The 21,394-nt window shown below is 49.3% G+C and overlaps 1 protein-coding gene across 2 annotated transcripts in view; it reads right to left on the bottom strand.

The window, feature by feature from the left end:
- The window catches only part of Snx8 (sorting nexin 8), a 51,735-nt gene that overhangs the window by 10,048 nt on the left and 20,293 nt on the right, over positions 1–21,394 (bottom strand). For both annotated transcript variants that reach the window (XM_008851405.2, XM_029555158.1), the window contains exons 2-7: positions 17,160–17,350; positions 13,969–14,086; positions 10,883–11,004; positions 7,519–7,599; positions 7,163–7,323; positions 6,156–6,288 (exon numbers count right to left, since the gene is read on the bottom strand). In XM_008851405.2, the coding sequence (XP_008849627.1) occupies positions 6,156–6,288; positions 7,163–7,323; positions 7,519–7,599; positions 10,883–11,004; positions 13,969–14,086; positions 17,160–17,350 (806 nt within the window). The remainder of the gene's footprint in view (positions 1–6,155; positions 6,289–7,162; positions 7,324–7,518; positions 7,600–10,882; positions 11,005–13,968; positions 14,087–17,159; positions 17,351–21,394) is intronic.

Raw genomic sequence — 21,394 nt, 5'->3', positions numbered from 1 at the left:
ATATTGTATGAAATTCACAAAAAGTAAAATAAAATGAAAAATGAAGATGGACCTAGCACTCAGGAGGCAGAGGCGGGTGGATCTCTGTGAGTTCCTGTCTAGCCTGGTCTACATAGTGCGTTCTAGGCCCTGTATCAAAAAAAAAAGCTGGCTGGGTTCGCATTTAATCTAAGCACTCAGGAGGCAGAGGCATGCAGATTTCTGTGAGATCAAGGCTAGGTGGGGCTACTAGGGAGACCCTGTCTCATAAAAAAACAAAAAAAATCTGGAGACACTGGATGTCAACCTCTGCCCTCCACAGCAATATACAGACAGATGCATGTGCACCCAAAAACACATGCAAACTCCACAAAACAGACCAAACAAGAAAAGGAAATACTGCTGGCCACAGCTGTTCACTCCCAGCTGACCAGGCCAAGGCTTCTTCCCATGCAGTAGACAGGGCACTTGGGGGCTTCCCTGCCTGACTTATTTGCCACCATGTCCTTCCCATCTGTGTATATGAAACTCCAAACCAACAGTGCACATACCTTAATGAAATGCACACTACAGGGGGCTGGAGAGATGGCTCAGCAGATAAGAGCACTGGCTGCTCTGTTGCAGAGGACCCGGGTTCGGTTCCCAACACCCACGTGGCAGCTAACAACCATCTGTAACTCCAGTTCCAGGGGATCTGATGCCCTCTTCTGACTTCCACAGGCACTGCACACACATGTGTATACTCACAGACATGCGGGCAAAACATTCATACACATAAAATTTATTTTATAATTTATTTTTATAATTTTTATATTTTATTTATAAAATTTATTTTATGTGTATGAGTGTATTGCCCACATGTCTGTGAGTACACACGTGTGTGCAATACCACAGAGGTCAGAAGAGGGCATCAGATTCCCCTGGAACTGGAAGTTAAGGATGGTTCATAGCTGCCACAGACAGCCTGGCCTACAGAGCAAGTTTCAGGGAAGCCAGGGCTATTTTTTTATGAAAAGAAGGGGCTAGAGAGATGGCTCAGCAGTTAAGAGCACTGGTTGCTCTTGCAGAGGATCCAGGATCAATTCCCAGCACCAACATGGCAGCTAACAACTGTCCTAACTCCAGTTCCAGAGGATCCAATGCCATCTATCTGACCTCTGCAGGCACTGCACAGCATGGGTGCTTACATACATGGAAGCAATATACTCATATACATAAAATAAAACTAATAAAATATTAAAAAAAGAAAAGAAATGCATAACATAGGTGCAGGGGAGATGGCTCAGCAAGTGAGAACACTTCATGTGCTAGCTTAAAAATCTCAACTCAGGGGCTGCAGATGGCTCAGCAGTTAAAGAGCATTGACTGCTCTTGCAGAGGACCCAGGTTCGATTCCCAGCACCACATGGCAGCTACAAACCATCCTTAACTCCAGTTCCAGAGGAATCCGAAGCCCTCTTCTGACCTCTGCAGCATTGCATGACACGGGTGCACTCACATACATGCAGGCAATACACTCATACACATAAAAAAAAAAAATCTCAGTTCAGATCCCAGCACTGATATAAAAGCTGTACATGGCCACTTGCATGCCTGTAACAATGCTGAGGGTGGGAGGCAGAGACAAGAGGACCACTGGGGCTTGCTGGTCCCCAGCCTAGCTCCAGGCTCAGCCAGGGATCGTTTCAAGCGAGTAAGGCAGAGTGAGAGAAAGGCAGAGAGAGTAAGACACCCAACACCATCGTCTAGTCTCTGCACGCGTACACACACACACACACACACACACACACACACACACCCTAAGCTGGAAATGTTGGTGCTCATCCGTAAACTCAGTACTGTAAACTCAGTACTCAGGAGACTGAGACAGGACAATCACAAGCTGGAGACTGAGACAGGACAATCACAAGCTGGAGAATAACCTTGACTACATAGTGAGTAGCAGGCCAGCTTCAGAAAATTCTGTCCCAGAAAAATGTAAGACATGAGACTGGGTACGGTGGTGCTCACCTTTAATCCCTGCACTCAGGAGGCAGAGGCAGGCAGATCTCTATGACTTTGTGGGCAGCCTGGTCTACACAGTGAGTTCCAAGCTAGCCAGGGCTGCATAGTGGGACCCTATCTAAAAAATATAAAAGACACAAAACTAAGCAAAAGAAAATTCCATTAATTCCAATGTACCCAAGGACAGGGAGGAGTATTTAGTAAGCAGTACTTCCCCTGAAGTTTCAAAAAAGAACTTGTGCAATATCAAGAAAGCACAGAGTTGGGAGCAGTCACAAGCTACTCCCTCCCACCCAGAGCCCAGGCCTGGATGTCAGCTTCAAGATGGAAGTTTAGCACTCAGAGAGAATCATCTCAGAAAGGCCCTCAGAATCTATACTTTTTGTGCTGTGCTTGCCAGAGCACAGGCACCTGGCCAGAGGCATCCTGCTGAGTGTATAGAGAACCAAGGTCTTGTGACAGATAGATCGATCGATCGATCGATCGATCGATCTATCTATCTATCTATCTATCTATCTATCTATCTATCTATCTATCTATCTATCTATCAATCATCTATCTATCTATCGATCTATCATCTGTCTATCTATCATCTGTCTGTCTATCATCTATCTATCTATTTTGAGACAGGGTCTCACTATGTAGCCCTGGCCTGAAACTCACTATGTAGATCAGACTGGCCTCAAACTCACAGAGACCCATCTGCCTCTGCTTCACAAGTGCTGCGGTTGAAAGAGTACACTATTGGGGCTGGAGAACTGGCTGTTCATGCAGAAGACCTGGGTTCAAATCCCAGCACCTACATGGAAGCTAACAACTGTCTGTAACCCCAGTTCCAGGGGATCCAATAGCCTCTTCTGTCCTCCTCGGACACTGCATGACATGGGTGCACTTACATACACACAGGCAATATATGCATACACATAAAATAAAAATAATAAGTATTTTTTTTTAAAAAAAAAGAGAGATTATGCCACCACACTCATTCATTTATGTATTTTGCACAGAAGCCTGGAGGAAAGGCTCACTGGGTTATTAGAAAATAGTTGGGGCCATCGAGATGGCGGAAAAAGCACCTGCTGCACAAGACTGAGGACCTGAGTTCAAGCCACAACACCCACACAAAAATGCCAGATGAAGAGGTACTGTAATCCCGCAGCATGCCTACAGAGAGGTTGGAATGCACAGCCGAGAGACTCAACCAGAAGCTCTCAGGCCAGCTAGCCTGAGTACACACACAGCAGAAGAAACAAGAGACTGTGTCCCAACAGAGTGGGGGAGAGAATGGGCTCCTGAAGGTTGTCCTCTGACCGTACACAAGGGGACTGGAGAGAGATGGTTCACAGTTAAGAGCACTTGCTGCCCCCCCAGATGACTAGAGTTGTGGGTGGCTCACAACTGTCTGTAACTCTAGCTCTCCAGAATCAGACAACCTCTTCTGGCTTCTGTGGGCAAGTACATGTAGGTGCATGTACCCACACACACATACATACATACATACATACATACATACATACATACATACATACATACATAAAGAAATTTTGCTGGGCATGGTGGCACACGCCTTTAATCCCAGCACTCAGGAGGAAGAGGTAGGCGGATCTCTGTGAGTTCAAAGTCAGCCTGGTCTACACAGTGAGTTCCAGGCCAGCTAAGGCCACAGGGAGACCTTGTCTCAAAAAGGAAAAAATTAATTTTTTAAAAAAGACACCAAGGCTGAGGGCTGGGGAGGTGGCTCAGTGTGTAAAGTGTTTGCCTCATGAGCATGAGTTTGAACTTCCAGAGCCTATGTAAAGATGCCAGTGCAGAGGCACACACCTGCTCTCCCAGTGCTAGGGAGAAAGACACGAGGACCACTAGGCTGGCTGACTAATTAGTGAAGTCCAAAGCGAGTGATCTTCCAAAGGAGGTGAACAGCATTCTTGAGGATGACACATAAGGCTGTCCTCTAACTTCCACACCCATGCAAACACGTGCATATGTACTGGTACGTGTGTACACACACATACACACACACATAGAGGCACAATCCTAAACTAACTGGTTTCTACTGGTATATGTGTACACATACACACACACACACAGGCACAATCCTAAACTAACTAGTTTCTAAAGGGAACACACTGGCTTTGAGGCCAGAGAGGAAGGGAATCCCGGGCTTTCTCCCACCTGAGCCTCCAGACTCCAGCTGGAAAAACCCCAGAGTCCCTAGCACGTGGATTGTCACAGATGACTGCAGAGCTGGATGGCTCAGCAGAGAGCAGTTTCAACAAGGATATTAGCTTATTTAAATTGTAGCTGGGTGGTGTCCTAGACAGGTATTCCCAGCTACTCAGAATGGGACAGGAGGATTACAAGTTCAAGGCTAGTAAGACCCAGTCTCAAAAAAAAAAAAAAAGTAAAAAGTAAAGAGTAAAAAGTGGTAGAGCCCCTGCCTAGAATCCCCCAGTGAGGGGCTGGGGTGTGGCTCAGTGATAGAGCCCCTGCCTAGAATCCCCCAGTGAGGGGCTGGGGTGTGGCTCAGTGATAGAGCCCCTGCCTAGACTCCCCCAGTGAGGGGCTGGGGTGTGGCTCAGTGATAGAGCCCCTGCCTAGACTCCCCCAGTGAGGGGCTGGGGTGTGGCTCAGTGATAGAGCCCCTGCCTAGACTCCCCCAGTGAGGGGCTGGGGTGTGGCTCAGTGATAGAGCCCCTGCCTAGACTCCCCCAGTGAGGGGCTGGGGTGTGGCTCAGTGATAGAGCCCCTGCCTAGACTCCCCCAGTGAGGGGCTGGGGTGTGGCTCAGTGATAGAGCCCCTGCCTAGACTCCCCCAGTGAGGGGCTGGGGTGTGGCTCAGTGATAGAGCCCCTGCCTAGACTCCCCCAGTGAGGGGCTGGGGTGTGGCTCAGTGATAGAGCCCCTGCCTAGACTCCCCCAGTGAGGGGCTGGGGTGTGGCTCAGTGATAGAGCCCCTGCCTAGACTCCCCCAGTGAGGGGCTGGGGTGTGGCTCAGTGATAGAGCCCCTGCCTAGACTCCCCCAGTGAGGGGCTGGGGTGTGGCTCAGTGATAGAGCCCCTGCCTAGACTCCCCCAGTGAGGGGCTGGGGTGTGGCTCAGTGATAGAGCCCCTGCCTAGACTCCCCCAGTGAGGGGCTGGGGTGTGGCTCAGTGATAGAGCCCCTGCCTAGACTCCCCCAGTGAGGGGCTGGGGTGTGGCTCAGTGATAGAGCCCCTGCCTAGACTCCCCCAGTGAGGGGCTGGGGTGTGGCTCAGTGATAGAGCCCCTGCCTAGACTCCCCCAGTGAGGGGCTGGGGTGTGGCTCAGTGATAGAGCCCCTGCCTAGACTCCCCCAGTGAGGGGCTGGGGTGTGGCTCAGTGGTAGAGCCCCTGCCTAGACTCCCCCAGTGAGGGGCTGGGGCGTGGCTCACTGGTAGAGCCCCTGCCTAGACTCCTCAAGTGTGGGGCTGGGGTGTGGCTCAGTGGTAGAGCCCCTACCTAGACTCCCCCAGTGAGGGGCTGGGGGTGTGGCTCACTGGCAGAGCACCTGCCTAGACTGCACAAGGCCCTGGGTTCAACCCTATTGCAACAAAATAATAATATTAAAGATAATAAGTTTAAAACTAAACACAGGGCATGGGCTTAATTCCAGTACTTAGGAGGCAGAGGCAGGCAGATCTCTTGTGAGATTGAGGCCAGCCTAGTCTACATAGTGGATTCTAAGGCATCTCAAAAAAAATTATTGTATTAATTAAAGGCAGCTCTTGTCCATACAGCAGTAGCACATTGTGATATCAAATGGATGTGGTGGAGAAAGGAGGAAAGAGAAGGGAGTCTCTTGGGGTGCTGAGAACTAAATTATTCCGATGGGTAATGACACTGGTTGCCAAGTACAGGCTGGCACAATGCGAAACATGGTCCACCTAGAAGCAGACTCCTAATGCAAGATTACAGCTGAGTTGCAAGGACAGATTTGTCTGAACTCAGCAAAGCCAAGACACCACTCTGTTCTCTGTCACCAGCCGCCCTCTCAGAAGCTCGTGGGGAGCCACCCGAAATAGATGGGCACAGGTGCTCTGCGCTCATAACAGAAGCTCATTCACACAGTGCTCGAGAGCTCCAAAGTCAGACTAACCCAAAGTGTCCTCCACTAAGCTTTTAGTAAGGGGCTGTGAAGAGGGAAGCCACTCACCTGCTGTGCAGCCTTGTCCGCAAGCAGTGCAAACTCCACCGACAAGCCCTTCAGCGCCTGCTTCAGGGAGCCCCACATGCTGAGGTGCACAGCAGCCCAGGAAGGCAGGGGGGTTGTATCGGAGCCTAAAGCACTGCAGAAACAAAATACACACTCAACTGCCTGTCCCTTCCCTAGATGAGTGTTCCCAGGAGGAGTCAGTACTCCATTAAGAGGTCCGTGCTCCCATCCTAGAAGGGTCTGCACTCCTTGGAAAGTTCAGAAGGGATGCTTGGAAGATGGTAGGGTCTCAGGCCTTAACCCAGATGCAGAGAATCACTGTGTTGCTAAGGAGACCCAAGGTGGCCAATGTGCAGGGGGGCAGGATCGCCATCTAGAATCACCATGGAAATAAACCCTCTGGCCATGTATATGAGGGGATTTCTCCAGAGGGTTGATTAGGAAGATCTAGTCTGGATGCAGGAGTGAATAAAAAAGAAAAAGGGAACCTAGAGGTGGCGGTGCCTTTAATCCCAGCACTCAGGAGGCAGAGGCAGGAAGATCTCTTGAGTTTGAGGTTAGCCTGGTCTACATACTGAGTTCCAGGCCAGTCAAGGCCCCATAGTGAGAACTTGCCTCAACAAAACAAAACAAAAACAGGAGAAAGCAAGCCGAGCATCTGTTTCCTGACTGGGGATGCACTGTGACCAGCTAGCTGCCTTCTGCTCCTGTGCCCTGCCCTCCCTCCAAACTCTGATCTGAAATCTTAAGTTGCTATTATCAGGTATTTTACCACAGCAACAGAAAGTACCAGAAAGACTGCTGCTGGGAATTATGGGAGGCATGTAAGGATCCACTGCTCTGCCTAAACCCCTAATGCTACCTTCGGTGACCCACACCTGCTGACCTACTCCCCACCCCCTGCAATGAAAGGGGTCAGGATGGTGGTCAGGATGATCACAGAAAACAGGGGCTGCAGACCCCACCCTCCACCTGACTCACCCCAGAGTCCCCACAGGGTCACCTGCCTGAGCTCCTTTCCAAATATGAGAAGATCGGCAGCATTGTCGATGGCCCGGGATGCAATCCGCTCGGCCCTGTCCCTCAACTTGTAGAAACTGTTGTAGATGTTTCGAATCAGCTCCCGGCTCATGGCGAACTGAGTCTGGATGTCAGCTGGGAGGAAGTCCTAAAAGGGTGTTGAGAAGATAGACCCTGTTTGCGTATCTAAGGCAGGCAGAGCCTGCTGCCAGGGGTCAAACAAGAATGTATGGTGGAGCCTGCAGTGTCCGACACCCAGACCGGCACAGTGAGGACTGTCAAGGGTTGGCACTACCATTGCTCTGGGCAAAAGGGGAAGGAATACCCAAAATCAGAAAACTACCTTGGCGCTAGCAGCCAGCTTACAGTTCATGAACTCATCTCCCACGCACTGGGCCGTCTCCTTGAGCTTATGTTGCAGGTCCTAGAAAAGTAAAGACACAGCTTCACCCTTTCCCACCACTGCCAACACCAGGGTGAGAGCAAGCAAGTTACTGAGAGGCCCAACCAACACGAGCTGGGCCTACTGGCCTGTAATTCCAGTACTGGGGATGCTGAGGCAGGAGATAAAGAGTGTTCTGAGCTAGCCTGGGCTATATAGCAAGAATCCCATCTCGGGGCTAGAGAGATGGCTCAGTGATTAAGGGCATTCACTGCTCTTACAGAGGACCTGGGTTCAATGCCCAGCACCCAAATGGTGGCTAACAACCACGCATAACTCCAGTTCCAGGGGAATCCAATGCCGTATTCTGACCTCTGCAGGCAATGCAGGCCACAGACTCACTCACATACATGCAGGCAATATATTAATACACAAAAAAATAAAAATAATAAATATTTTAAGAAAAAAAAGAATCCCATCTCAAGAAACATCAAATAAATAGATAAAATAGGGAGGGGAGGGCAGGATGGCTCAGTGGGCCAGAACACTTGGCTACCCAAGCATGAGGGCCACACATGCAATCCCCAGCCCCCACATGAAAAACCACGCTTAGCTACACGAGCCTGTAACCCCGGCACTACGGGGTGGAGACAGGACGATGGCTGGGGCTCCGGGCTATCAGTGTAACTCCAGGTTCAGTGAGAATAAGGGATAAGGCAGTCAGAAGGGCCCAACGTCCTCCTGTGGTCTCCACGTACACACATGGATGTGCACACAGGCATGCACACCTGCACACACACCACACACACAATCACACACACACATGATCACACGGACATACAAAAAAAGACAATTAATTAAATTGTTGGGCATGGTGGTACATGCCTGTGATCCCAGCATTCAGAAAGGTGAAGCAGAAGGATGACTAAGGTCCAGACTCTGTCTCAAAAGACAAAAAACTGCAAAAAACAAAACAAAACAAAAGAAAACAAAAAAACACAAAACAATCCAGACAGTCCCTCCTGAAAAGAAACCTGTCCCCGTGCATTTGCTAGTTCATCAGCATTCCAGAATCTCTTTACAGTTACCGATTACAGGAAAGACAGAAGAGGAGTCAAACCAAGTGCAGAACAGAACAAGGCCCTGCTCCAGAATCCCAGAGCTCCATCTACAACAGGCCCAGCCAGACCCCAGAGACACACATGGGATCCACAAGGCCTTCAGAGTCTGTGCAGCAAAGGAAGGGAAAAGAGTTTTCTTCTTCCTGTGAACAAATCCACGGTAACTCTGTGATTAACCGGGTGGTCTGGCCCAGGCTACGAGGCCACACTGGCAAAGTTAAGCCTTCAAATAAGGAACCACCAGGAAAACACAAGAATACATAGCCAGAAGCCACCTCCGTGTGGAAGACCTCATTACTTCAGAGATGCTTAGAGATCATCTCCAATTCTGTCCTTTCACCAAAAAAGGAAACTGAGGCCAGGGAACGCTATGTGAACACAACGACCATGGACAGACAAGGACACCAGGGAGCTTCCTATCCCCATAAGGAAAGCCCATTCCCTCTGCACCCGGCCTTCCAGTCTTCTGCCTGGAGTGCAGGGGGCTCCCAGATGGTACCCCATTCCTGCTCTGGAATTCAATCACTTGACTGCCCCCCAGGCTCAAGGGCCCCACCAGGCCTGAGAGTGTGGCTCAGTGGCCAGCAGCACCTATGTATCATGCATGAGACTCCAGGTTCTAGGGCAACACCACAAAAACAAACAAAAAAGGCTGCAAGTATCTACAGACTATCTGCTATGAGTGGGCAGGCACTGGGGGGTAGGAGTAACCTAGAGAAAGCCTATGACCTTCCCACAGAAGTCAGAGGCCCTTCCTGCCCCTCAGAGAAGCAAGATCTAGTACAGAAGTTGGGTTGGGGTTGGGGACATGGCTCAGTGGGTAGAAGTGTTTGCTATTCAAACATGAGAACCTGAGTTCAAACCCCCAGCACCCACGTAAAAGGCTAATTACACGTGCCTTTAACCCTAGCACTGTGGGAAGCAAGAGACAGGAGGATGGCTGGAGCAAGCTGGCTGTCAGCCTAGTACAGGTTCAGTGAGACCCTGTCTCACAGGAGTAAGGTGGAGAGTGACAGGGCAGGACACCCAACATTCTCCTCTGACCTCAGTATATGGGCACAGACATGTACATCCCCACACTTACAACACACAAACACCAGAAACCAAAACCAAAACGACAAAGCTGTGCTGACTCCGACTGAGCCATGTGCCCTGCCCTGCGGTTGGGAAAGGGGGGCCAGCCTCCCCCCAGTATCCACTCAAGCATATTTCCCTCCCCTCTCTGCTCACCCATCACTGAGCCTGTCTGCCAGGGAAGGCTGGCAGCATTTTCTCCAGATATGGATCTCTACCTCAGCTCGGCTGGAGAGAAGCCCATTCCTCCAGAGGGCCTCAGAGTTACCTTTATGCTTTGGTTTCAAGCAAACACAACTGACTCACACAATTTCTAACCCCTCCACAGACCCTCCAAACCATCCCACCCTCTTTTTGCTTTGGGCACACCTCCCCACAACACACCCACCGGCCTGGGCCTGGACACACCTCCGAAAGGCTGAGCCCTTCTGACCTCCCCCCCTCTTTTTGCTTTTTTTTTTTTTTTTTAAGATTTATTATATTTTTAGTATTATGTTTGGGTGACCCACACACAAAAAAATTTACTGTATTTTTAATGTGTCTGTGTGTGGGGTTTGTGCACATGAGTGCAGGTGCCTGTGGAGCCCAGAAGAGGGTAGCAGCTCCTCTGTAGCTAGAGTTGATGGGGAGGCTGGGAGCTGAACTCGGGTCCTCTGCAAAAGCAGTACATGCTCTTAACCGCCAAGCCATCTCCCTAGCCTCCATCTTCCCTTCTGTACACTAACCCTCAACCCCCAAAGTGACCATATACTGACATCCTGTGATTCCCACATGGTACAGAAAATCCTCCAAAGTCACAAGGAGGCCGCTTTAAAATGACGCCCAGTCCACCCTTCAAAAGAAAGCAAGTCTTGTTCTGTCCGTGCAATCAAACAAATTCTTTTCAGACATCCAAATTGGGCACAGGGGACAGAAGAAACACGGGTCAACGATGGAATAAAAGCTGGGCATGGTGGCTGATGCTTGAAATCCCAGCACTTAGTGGACTAAGGCAGGAGGATCACCTCTAGTGAGAGCCCAGCCTGTGCCAGTCTAAGCCACAGTGTGAGGCAAGGTTCCAAGTAAAGGATAAAATGACAGTTTTGGACCCCAGAATGCCACCCACAACAGGACCTTAAGGACACACTTACTGGGCCACTGAAGGACAGGAAGAGCTTGAGCAGAGTGTCCTCTGAGAATGGCGGGTGCCGGGCCACCAGGTTGATGAAGCGCTTCAGGGCCCTCCGGCGCCCCTCAATAAATTCCCTGTCAGCTGGAGAGGAGTACCAGGTCACCATAGAGTCCCCAAGGCTCCCACACTGAGCAGGCTCCCCAGCAACTTAGCAGAGGGTCACAGTGGCCTGCCCCAGTCAAGAGTACAATGCTCAATATGCACCAAGAACACAAAGGGCAACTGAGCCCCCTAGCCCCCCACTCCCATATGGGTACAGGGATGGCCAAGATCACTCGGGTTCAATGGACAGCACTGGGAGGCTGGGTGAGGTCGTAAACACATATGTTCCTAGCACTTGGGAGATAGGCAGGAAGGTAACAGGAAGATGGAGTCCAGCTTGGGCTACACAGAGTGTTTGAGGCCAGGCTGGACTACAGAACAAAACCCTGTCTCAAACAACCAACAAAAAGCGATTCATCAAAAAGACCAAAAAAAGACAAAAATTACATGCCTGTAATCCCAGCACTTGGGAGGCAGAGGGAGGTGGATCTCTGTGAATTTGAGGCTAGCCTGGTCTACATACTGAATTCCAGGCCAGCTGGGGCTACAGGGAGACCCTGTCTCAAAAAAACAAAGACCAAAAAAAAAAAAAAAATCTGTGAGCCAGGTGTGACCCCTCACAGCCACCTAAAAGAAAGGTGTCCTGGGGTCAACTTTCCAGTTCTCATCACTCCTAACTTTTATTAGTTTATTATTATTGTGCATGCATGATGCGTGTGAGGGTACGTGTGTGTGCGCGCGCGCGTGCACGCGTGCACTCATGCACACACCTATTCCACAATGCACTTGTAGACTAGGACAACTTTTGGTAGTCAGTTCTCTCGTTCTACTGTGGGCTCCAGAGATCTAACTCAGGTCATCAGTCTTGCTCGGTAAGCACCTTTCTGTCATAAATCCAATTGCTTTTTCTCTGTGATACCAAGGTTCCAACCCAGGGTCTTATACATGCCACGCAATCCCCGAGCCCAAAGAACTGCTTTAATTTGGGTACACGTTTCTATTTCAGAGAAAAGAATAAAAATGTATATTTAAATCTGACCACAGACAGAAATGGCTGTTTAAAGTAGTATATATTTTAAAATCAAGTATAGTGGTGCACAACTTTAATCCCAGCCCTCAGGAGGCAGAGGCAGGTGGATTTCTGTGAGTCTAAGGCCAGCCTGGTCTACACAGTGAGTTCTAGGACATCCAGGGCTACATAGTGAGACCCTGTCCAAAAAAAAAATTGAGCTGGGTAGGGTAGCAGATGCCTATAATCCCTTGGGAGGTAAAGGGGAAGGTGAGAAGATCAGATGTTTAAGGCCGGCCTCAGCCACATAGCAAGCTGGAGGCCAACAAAACACCCTTTCCTGAAAACACTTTAAAAAGTTATTGAAAACTACACTGAGGGGGCTGGAGAGATGGTTCAGTGGTTAAAAGCACTGGCTGCTCTTATTGAAGGGTTCAGTTCCTAGTAACCACATGACGGCTAACAACTGTCCATAACTCCAGTTCCAGGGGATCCTATGCACTTTTCTGGCCTCCACAGGCACTGCACACACACAGCACTCTTATATACATGCAGTGCAAAACACTCATATAGATAAAATAAAAATAAATAAACTTTTAAAAGAAAAAAATACATTGAAAAAATAGTGTCATGGGGTGTGGGCATAGGGACTGGCACAGTTTTTTACTACAGGGAGACCTTGTCTCAAAAAAGACAAAAAAAATAAATAAATAAAATTAAATTAAAATATAGTGAGATGAGGCCCACCTCCCCTCAGGCCCTGCAGAGGTCCTGAAGGCTGAGTCACGTGACTCCAAATTTGCCTGCAGTTTTCAGGCACTAAACTCTGCCACAGTCAGCTTGGATGCTGGGTGCTGGCAAGCAAGGATCTGTCCCCCCAGTACTCCATCCAACTGGATTCTGCTTCCTGCCACACGCTTTGGTCGGTAATGAGCATGGCCTGTCCCATAGGCCACAAAGGGATGCCCAGGCAGCCATGTCTTCAGAAACTGAGCTACCCAGTGGCCGCCAAGAGGACATGGTTATGTTAAGGGGGTTCAGGATGGTGGAAACTGGACCAGTGGGTGTGTCTCAAGCTGCTCCCCATGTGCAGCTGCAGTTCCACTGGGGTAGCTGGGGAAATAGACAGTGAACTGGCAGGCTCTGCATAAAATTTTACCTTGTTGCTGTTGAGACAAGGTCTAACGTGGACCAGACTGGCCTGAACTCTTGACCCTCCTCCCTCAGCCACTTGAATGCTGGGGTTTGTGTGCACCACTATACCTGGCTTATCCATTTGACGGTTTGTGCTGACTGGCAATTTGATAGGATCTATAATCACCTAGGAGGCAAACCTCTGGGCATGTGTGTGAAGGAGTATCTGAGCGGGGAAGGCCATCCCATAGGCTGGGGTCCTGGACTGAATAAAAAGGAGACAGCGAGCTGAGCAGCAGCATCCATCTCTCTCTGCTTCCTGACTGTGGATGCCATGTGACCAGCTGCCTCATGCTCCTGCCACCATGCCTTCCCACCATGATGTACTGTACCCTCATACTGTGAGTCACAATAATCCCTTCCTTCCTTAAGTTGCTTTTGTCAGCAACAGAGAAGTAACAAATGTCAGTCAAGTTTTATTTGGGTTTTGATGTCATCTGTGGATGACCAATAAGATCCAGGGATGGCCGGCACCCTGCAAAGCAGTGAAGTCACTAATGATACTCACAGAATGCAAAGCACCCATGGCAGCAGCACTGAGATGTGACTCTCCCTACATGCTAGTCATCCAGCCAGAAGGCTCCTGAGGTGGGCCACCTTCCCACACCAGAGCAAGGCTCAGCCATAGCTATAACCCCAGAATAGCCAAGGTGGCAGTGTACCGTGCGGTCCTACTGCCAGCCCCATCTGGACCATGAGGCAGAAGCAGCATCCTGGGCTGCAACAGGACCACACAGCACCATGCCACCCCAGAGGACAGCTTGCCCCCACCCATCAGGCCTCCCTGTACCCTGCCTTACCTCCCAGCACTCTCTTAGGTGGAAGGGCTGGCACCATGCGATACGGGAACTTGTGGAGCAGCACTTCATGGAAGACCACAAAGTCATTGTACCGTCTGTACACAGAGGATTTGAAGCGCTGCAAAACAGAAACCATTTCTTATAGGCAGGTGCTATGTACCACTGAGCCACGCCCCAAGCCCCTCACTGGGCGATCCTAGGCAGGTGCTCTACTACTGAGCCATGCCCCAGTCCCTCACTGGAAGATTCTTTAAGCCTTTGCCTCTGCAGGCATTGCACGACATGGGTGCACTTACCTACATGCAGGCAATACACACATACACATAAAATAAAAATAATAAATAAAATTAAACAAAAAAAAAAGGAAGAAAAAAGAAATGCAACCTCTGATACCTGGAAAGCTCACTGCCTTGACGAGGCTCTTCACAGGAGTTGTCACTGCTCAGGGGTATCATCTGCCCTTACAAAATAAAGCATGGGGCTGTGGAGACATCTCAGGAGGCAAAGTGCTTGCTGTACAGGCATGAAGACCTGAGTCTGGATACCCAGCAGCCAGTAAAAGCTGAGTGTGGGGGCGCACGCCTGTAACCCTAGCATTGAGAGGCACAGACAGTCCAAGGACTCAATAACTACACTGGCAACTTCAAGGTAAAAGTCAAAAAACAAGGTGGATAGTGCTTGGGAAACAACACCCGGAGCTGATCTCAGGTGTCCATATACACATGCACACCCACATGCACACATGCACAAAGATAAATCCTTGCCAGGGGTAGTGGTATGCACCCCTATAGTCCCAGTACTTGGGAGGCTAAGGCAGGACGATCTTGAGTTCAGGGTCAGCCTGGGCTACCTTGTCTCAAAAAAACAAGACAACACTACACATGAGCTGTTACTGCCTAGATGGGCACTGTCCTATCTTTCAAAGGTACTACATTGGGGGCTGGGGAAATGGCTCAGAGGGTAACGTGCTAGCCACACAAGTATGAGGACCTGAGTTCAGATTCACAGCCGGGAATGGAGGCACATGCCTTTAGTCTCAGCACTCAGGAGGCAGGGTGGATCTCTTTTTGAGATGGAGGCCAGCCTGGTCTAATAGCAAGTTCCAGACCAGCTAAGGCTATGGCTCCCACTCCCAAGAAAAAACAAATTCACAGAGCCCATGTAAAGGGTAGATATGGCAGCATGGGCTTGTAACCCCAGCATTAGGAGATCAGAAACTGATGGTCTCTGGAGCTCACTGGCCAGTCAGTGTAGCTGCAACAGCAAGCTCCAAGTCAACGATAGATCCTGTCTCAACAAATAAGGCAGAGAGCGACAGAATAAGACATCTGGCTTCTATCTGACCTCCACGTGTGTGTGTGTGTGTGTGTGTGTGTGACCTGAGTTCAAGCCTCAGTACCCACGTGATAGAAAGAATCTGACTCCTGAAAGTTGTCTTCTGACTACCACACAGACACTGTGGCACGTGCCCCAACCCCCTACCCCCCAAAAAATTTTTTTAAAAAGAAAAGAAACAGGAAAACAGCCTGCAACACAACAGAAGGCCAAGACAGCAGGCAGCAGCAGTTTTCTACACTGGGTCAAGTGGGGCCTGGGAGGAGGGGCTGGTTCACTCCAAACGGCACCCCACAACCAGTTCTCTCAGCTTCTACTGGGGTGAGGTGACACCACAGGATGCCAGATAGACATGTTCTCTTTCTCTGTTTTTTTAAGACAGTGTCTTCCTTCCCAGCTGACCTGGAACTCAAGCTCAGAGATCTGCCTGCCTCTGCCTCCAGAGGGCTGGGAATAAAGGTGGGCACCATCACACCCAGCCCTCCATCTTTAGCTTTGCACAAGCACTGGGACTGTTTTGCTGCTGACAAGAGTCCTGTGATTCCTGACTCTGCAGAGCACACAGGGTGGCAGAGACCACACCTGTGATCCTAGCACTTAGAAGGTAGAGGGAAGAGGACTGTAAGTTCATGGTCAATAAGGCTAGACAGTGACCTCCAGGATAACCTGGGTTACATGGTGAGATAGTCTTTAAAAGAAAAAAGAACACAGCACATAGTCATGACAGAACACCAAACACCTGCATGCTGGGCCCTGGACTCACTTTTTGAACTCAGCTTGGTGCAGCCAGAATTGTACCCTTCCCCAGGGGCATGGGCCCCACTCTGTCCCTTCAAGTCCCCCAGACCTCAAGGACAACATAGCACCAGGGGATGGTGTCAGCTACCAACTATTCTATTCTATCACAGGATAAAGAGTAAAATTCCCCTGAATCCATCCCATCTTGAATAAGACACCCAAGTGCAATGGATAAAGGCACAGAAAGACCACGTACCACTGGGAAACCACACACTGAGCACCAAACCTGTCACCACAGTGCTGTGTCTGATGAACTCAGACACTTGGGCACTCTGACAGCAGAAAGGCAGTGTCACTGAAGGGGGCCAAGGACATGAGCCAGTCCTGCCCTACAGATGGGAGGCAATGCTGGGGAGCAGACTCCACTGGACTGGGTCTCCAATCCTCAGGGGAACTGCTGATGTTGCAAACTCCCACTGGGGCAGCTGTGTTTTGGGTTTATGTTTTTCAGACAAACGATTCCTACAAGCCAGGCCTGGTGGGTCAGGCCTGTAATTCCCTGCACTCAGAAGGCCAAGGCAGGAAGATTCCCATGAGTTCCAGGCCAGCCAGGGCTACATAATGAGATCCTGTCTCAACAAACAAAAATAAATTTAAAAAAGAAAAAAGGGGGCTGGAGAGATGGCTCAGCGGTTAAGAGCACTGACTGCTCTTGCAGAGGACCCGGGTTCAATTCCCAGCACCCACACAGCGGCTATCCAGTTCCAGGGGAATCCGAAGCCCTCTTCTGACCACCGCAGCATTGCACGACACAGGTGCACTCACATACATGCAGGCAATACACTCATACACATAAAATAAAAATAATAAATAAAATATATTTTTTAAAAAAAGGAAAACAATTCCAGTCACAATGTTGTAAGGGCGGAAGTCACCTGAGTATGTTGGAACCAGCTTCAGGGACCAGCACGCATGCAAAACCTACCCCAGGCAGCTCAACTGTGTCATTGGATGTTGGATGACCCTAGACCCTGCCTCACACTCCCCTCTCTGCACCCTGTACCAGGCTTGCCCCTTGCTCTCCAAGGCCCACAGTGACACCAGTGATTTCTGGTTACCTGGCTGGAAACCTCGTACTCCACATGCTTAAGGAAGAGGCCCTTCTTCTCAGGGATGAGCTCCACCTGCACTGTGTCCCTTGCCAGCAGCTCCTGCAGGGTGTAGGACAGGAGAAGCGGGTTGCTCTGCGGCATCTGCATTCGACTGGGGTCTGGGTCCCTGGGCTCAGTGATGTGAGGCGTTAGTGGGCCTGTTGAGAGGGAAGGTGGAAGCCAGGTGAAGACAGCTGCTCAGACAGGGAGACCTCCCTGCACCCTGTGCTGGCTCAGCACATGGACTCTGGCCACGCCACACAGCCACACCAGACCCACCCCTTCTCCATGCTACAGCACCTGGAAGAATCACTACCTGGCGGTTTCACCTGTGTGTGAATCTGCACGTACATCATTAGCCATCAGGAAAACGCAAATCACCAGAAGACATCACATCAACAGTACAAGCAAAACTGTGCATATATGTCTGTGTATGCACATGTGTGTGGAAGCCAGAGGTCTGCCCCAAGTGCCCTTCCTCAGGCACCCTCGTAATCCCAGCACTCAGAGGCTGGGGCAGGAGGAACTGGCAGCCCTAGCTACATAAGGAGTCAGTCTCTCTCTCTCTCTCTCTCTCTCAGAGCAAACACCAACTCAATATAAAAGATACAGGAACAAGCTGGGCATTGTAGTGCATGCCTTTAATCCCAGCACTCACGAGGCAGAGGCAGGTGGATCTCTGTGAGTTCAAGGCCAGCCTGGTCTACATAGTGAATTCCAAGTCAGCTGGAAACCCTGTCTCAAAAAGACCAAAAACAAACAAACAAACAAACAAAAACAAAAAAAACCAAAAAACCCCCCCGCACAGAAATAGAAAAACGAAAGGCACTGGTAGAAAGAAAATGGGGGCAGGGGAAACAAGAGACTATTGAAAAAAAATTTTTTTGAGACAGTCTCACTGTGTAGCCCCAGCTGACATGAACTCACTATGTAGAACAGACTAGCCTTTGACTCAGATGAGCCTCTGCCTCCTGAGTGCTGGGATTACAGGCATCACCTGCCCAGCTAAAATTTTTATGAAAGACGTGGGAGTTCTATTACTCATGACTTCATTTTTAAGGTTTTCTCAACCATTAAGGTAAGATCATCTTCAAAAGAGGCCTGAGAACTCACTAATGATTGCCAAAGGACCATACCAGATGAAGAATGTGAACTTTGAACACAGGAAAATCTAAGACAGACCTTTAAAAACTTCTGAAGCACAAACAGTGCCTTGACCCTTGCCTGCTCTCAAACACCCTCATAAAACAGGGCCGCGGAAGGTGAAGAGACAGCTCAGTGGTTAAAAGCACTGGCTGCTCTTGCAGGAGACCTGCATTCAGTTCCCAGCACTCACATGGCAGCTAACAGCTGCCTATAACCCCAGTAGCTCCAGTTCAAGGTGATCTGATGGCCCTCTTCTGGCCTCTGCAGGTACTGCAAACACGTGGCCCACTTACATACATGCTTGGCAAAACATGCACATAAAATACAAACAAAAAAAAGGGGCTGGAGAGATGGCTCAGTGGTTAAGAGCACCAACTGCTCTTGCACAGGACCCAGGTTCGATTCCCAGCACCCACATGGCGGCTACAAACATTTAGCATAAGGCTTTATTAAGTTACCTAGGCTAGCCCTGAACTCATTCTGTAGCCCAGGCTAGCCTTTAACTTTCAATCCTCCTATCTTAGCCTCCTGGATAACTAGGATTCCAGACCTGCACTAACAAGCCTGGCTTTGCAGTTTTTATTGGTCAATCAAAAAATGAACTAAGGGCCAGGTATGGTGGCGCACGCCTTTAATCCCAGCACTCGGGAGGCAGAGATCAAGACCAGCCTGTTCTACATAGTGAGTTTCAGATCATCTGGGACTACAGGGAGACCCTGTCTCAAAAAAGACCAAAAATAATAATAACGAAATAAATAAGATAAAATAAAAACAGGGCCAAAGCCAGGCATGGGGACATAATTCTGTAATCCTGGGAGCACTTGGGTGGGGGTGGACGCAGGCGGTAATGAGTTCATGGCCAATCTGGGCTGCATGAGGCCCCATCTTCAAATATAAAGGGAGCACCGGCAGGATGTTTCAGCCGGTAAGGGTGCCCCCTTCCAAGCATGATGACCCACCTGAAGGTAGGGGAGACTCAACTCCCCCAAGTTCTCCTCTGATCCACACACATGCAAGGCATGAACATACACAATAAATGTTTTAGAAAAATACAAAAAAGGGTGGAGAACGCCCAGAACTACACCCAAGTTGAACTTCTCTGCTCTAGACAAGCATACAATGCACTTTCATACATGTGCACCTGCATTCTTTTTTTTTTTTTTTTTGGTCTTTTTGAAACAGGGTCTCCCTGTAACCCCAGCTGGCCTCGAACTTGTTATGTAGACCAGGCTGGCCTTGAACTCAGAGAGATCCACCTGCCTCTGCCTCCCAAGTGTTAGGAATACAGGTGTGTGCCATCACACCCAGCGCTAATAATCATTCTTAACCCCAGTTCCAGAGTATCCAACATCCTCTTCTGGCTTCCATGGGCATTTCATGTACAGGTATAATTACATACATGCAGGCAAAACACTCATGCACATAATATAAAAAACAATCAGATGTAAAGGCACACACCTATAATCCCAGTACTCAGGAGGCAGAGGCAGGGGATTGAGAGTTTGAGGGCAGCTTGGCTTACACAGCAAGACCTTATCTCACACACATACACACACAGAAACCCTTACTATGCAGCTGGCCTGCACCATAGGTGTCCTAAGCAGTCACAACCCTTCCAAGTCCCTCCAGCATCCCCCAGACAAGGCCGTGGAATGTCAACCCCTCCCTGCTCCAACCCTTTGAGAACAAACTTCACTGTGGGGATCTCAGCTGGAAGGCAGTGTGCCTCACAATTAAATGGCACGGCGCAGCTGAAAACAGCTGGGGAAGAAAACACTGGAGCAATGTCACTGACTTCTCCAAATTCATTACCCTCCAGTCCCCAAAGATTTTGCAAAGCCACAAAAAAAAATTTTTAGTTTTTTATTTATTCATTTTTCTTATGTGTGTGAGTGATTTATTTGCCTCCAGGCATGTACGTGTACCTATGTCATGTGGAAATGCCAGAAAGTGAAAAGAGGGCATCAATTCCCTGGAACTGGAGTTGTGGATGGTTGTTAACTACCATGTGGGTGCTAGGAACTGAACCCTGGTCTTCCCCAAGAGCACCCAGTGTTCTTGGCCACTGAGCCCTAGCTCCTCAAAAATTAACTTCTAAGGTATTTCCCCAGAAGCTGGGACTGGCAGTGCAGGTGTGCTATCAGCTACTTGGGGAGCTAAGGCAGAAATTAGAAGTTCAAGGTCTATTTGGAGTACAGTGAAATCAAGACTGTGACCAAGTTGCCCTCTCAAAACAAGAAATAAGTTGTTCTTCTCAAACTATAAAGTGGAGAGGGTTGAGGAATGCAGCTCTGGTAGAATGCTTCCTTACAATCCTCCAGTGAGGGGCTGGGGTGTGGTTGGGGGTAGAGCAGTTGGAAAACATGCTCAAGATCCTAGATTTCATCTCCTCAACCACAAAAATAAACACGGAACATCAATAACGGTGGTGGTACATAATTGTAACCCTCAACGTTCGGGAGACTAAAGCAGGAAGCCTGGGCCACATAGTAAGAGCCTGTGTTAAAGAACACACAGGAAGTGGGGGTAGGACTGGAATGGACTTGGTAGAGGTAGATGCCCATCGGCATGGAGATTCCTTCTTCTCAAGCCCATGAAACTGTCTGCACCTTTGATTAAAAACTCCAAGGGCTGGAGAGATGGCTCAGCAGTAAAAGCACTGGCTGCTCTTACACGTTTGGTTCCCAGCACCCACATAGTGGCTAACAAACATTTGTAACTTCAGTTCCAGAGGATCCAATGTCCTCTTCTGACTACTGTCAGGCAGGTACATGGTGCATGCACACACACATATATATATATATAGCTAAAAGTTACTTGACAAACAGCAAAGCCAGACAAGCGATACCTTCAGTCGAGCTGTTGGCCAGGATGGATAAAGGCTCTTCCAGATAGTAACCCAACACACTATTGGAAAAATGAACAGCAGACCCCATTTCTATCCAAAGGAATACTGACAATGGATTGCCGTAGATGAGGAACAGCTGATCCTCCTGGAACAGGGACCTCTGGCTGACTAGATTTACCAGAAGGGCAGATAGGGGGGAATGGATGGG

Source organism: Nannospalax galili, unplaced genomic scaffold (assembly GCF_000622305.1).
Source record: "Nannospalax galili isolate Female #2095 unplaced genomic scaffold, S.galili_v1.0 scaffold664, whole genome shotgun sequence".
Taxonomy (NCBI): Eukaryota; Metazoa; Chordata; class Mammalia; order Rodentia; family Spalacidae; genus Nannospalax; species Nannospalax galili.
This window is presented reverse-complemented; position numbering and strand designations above follow the sequence as displayed.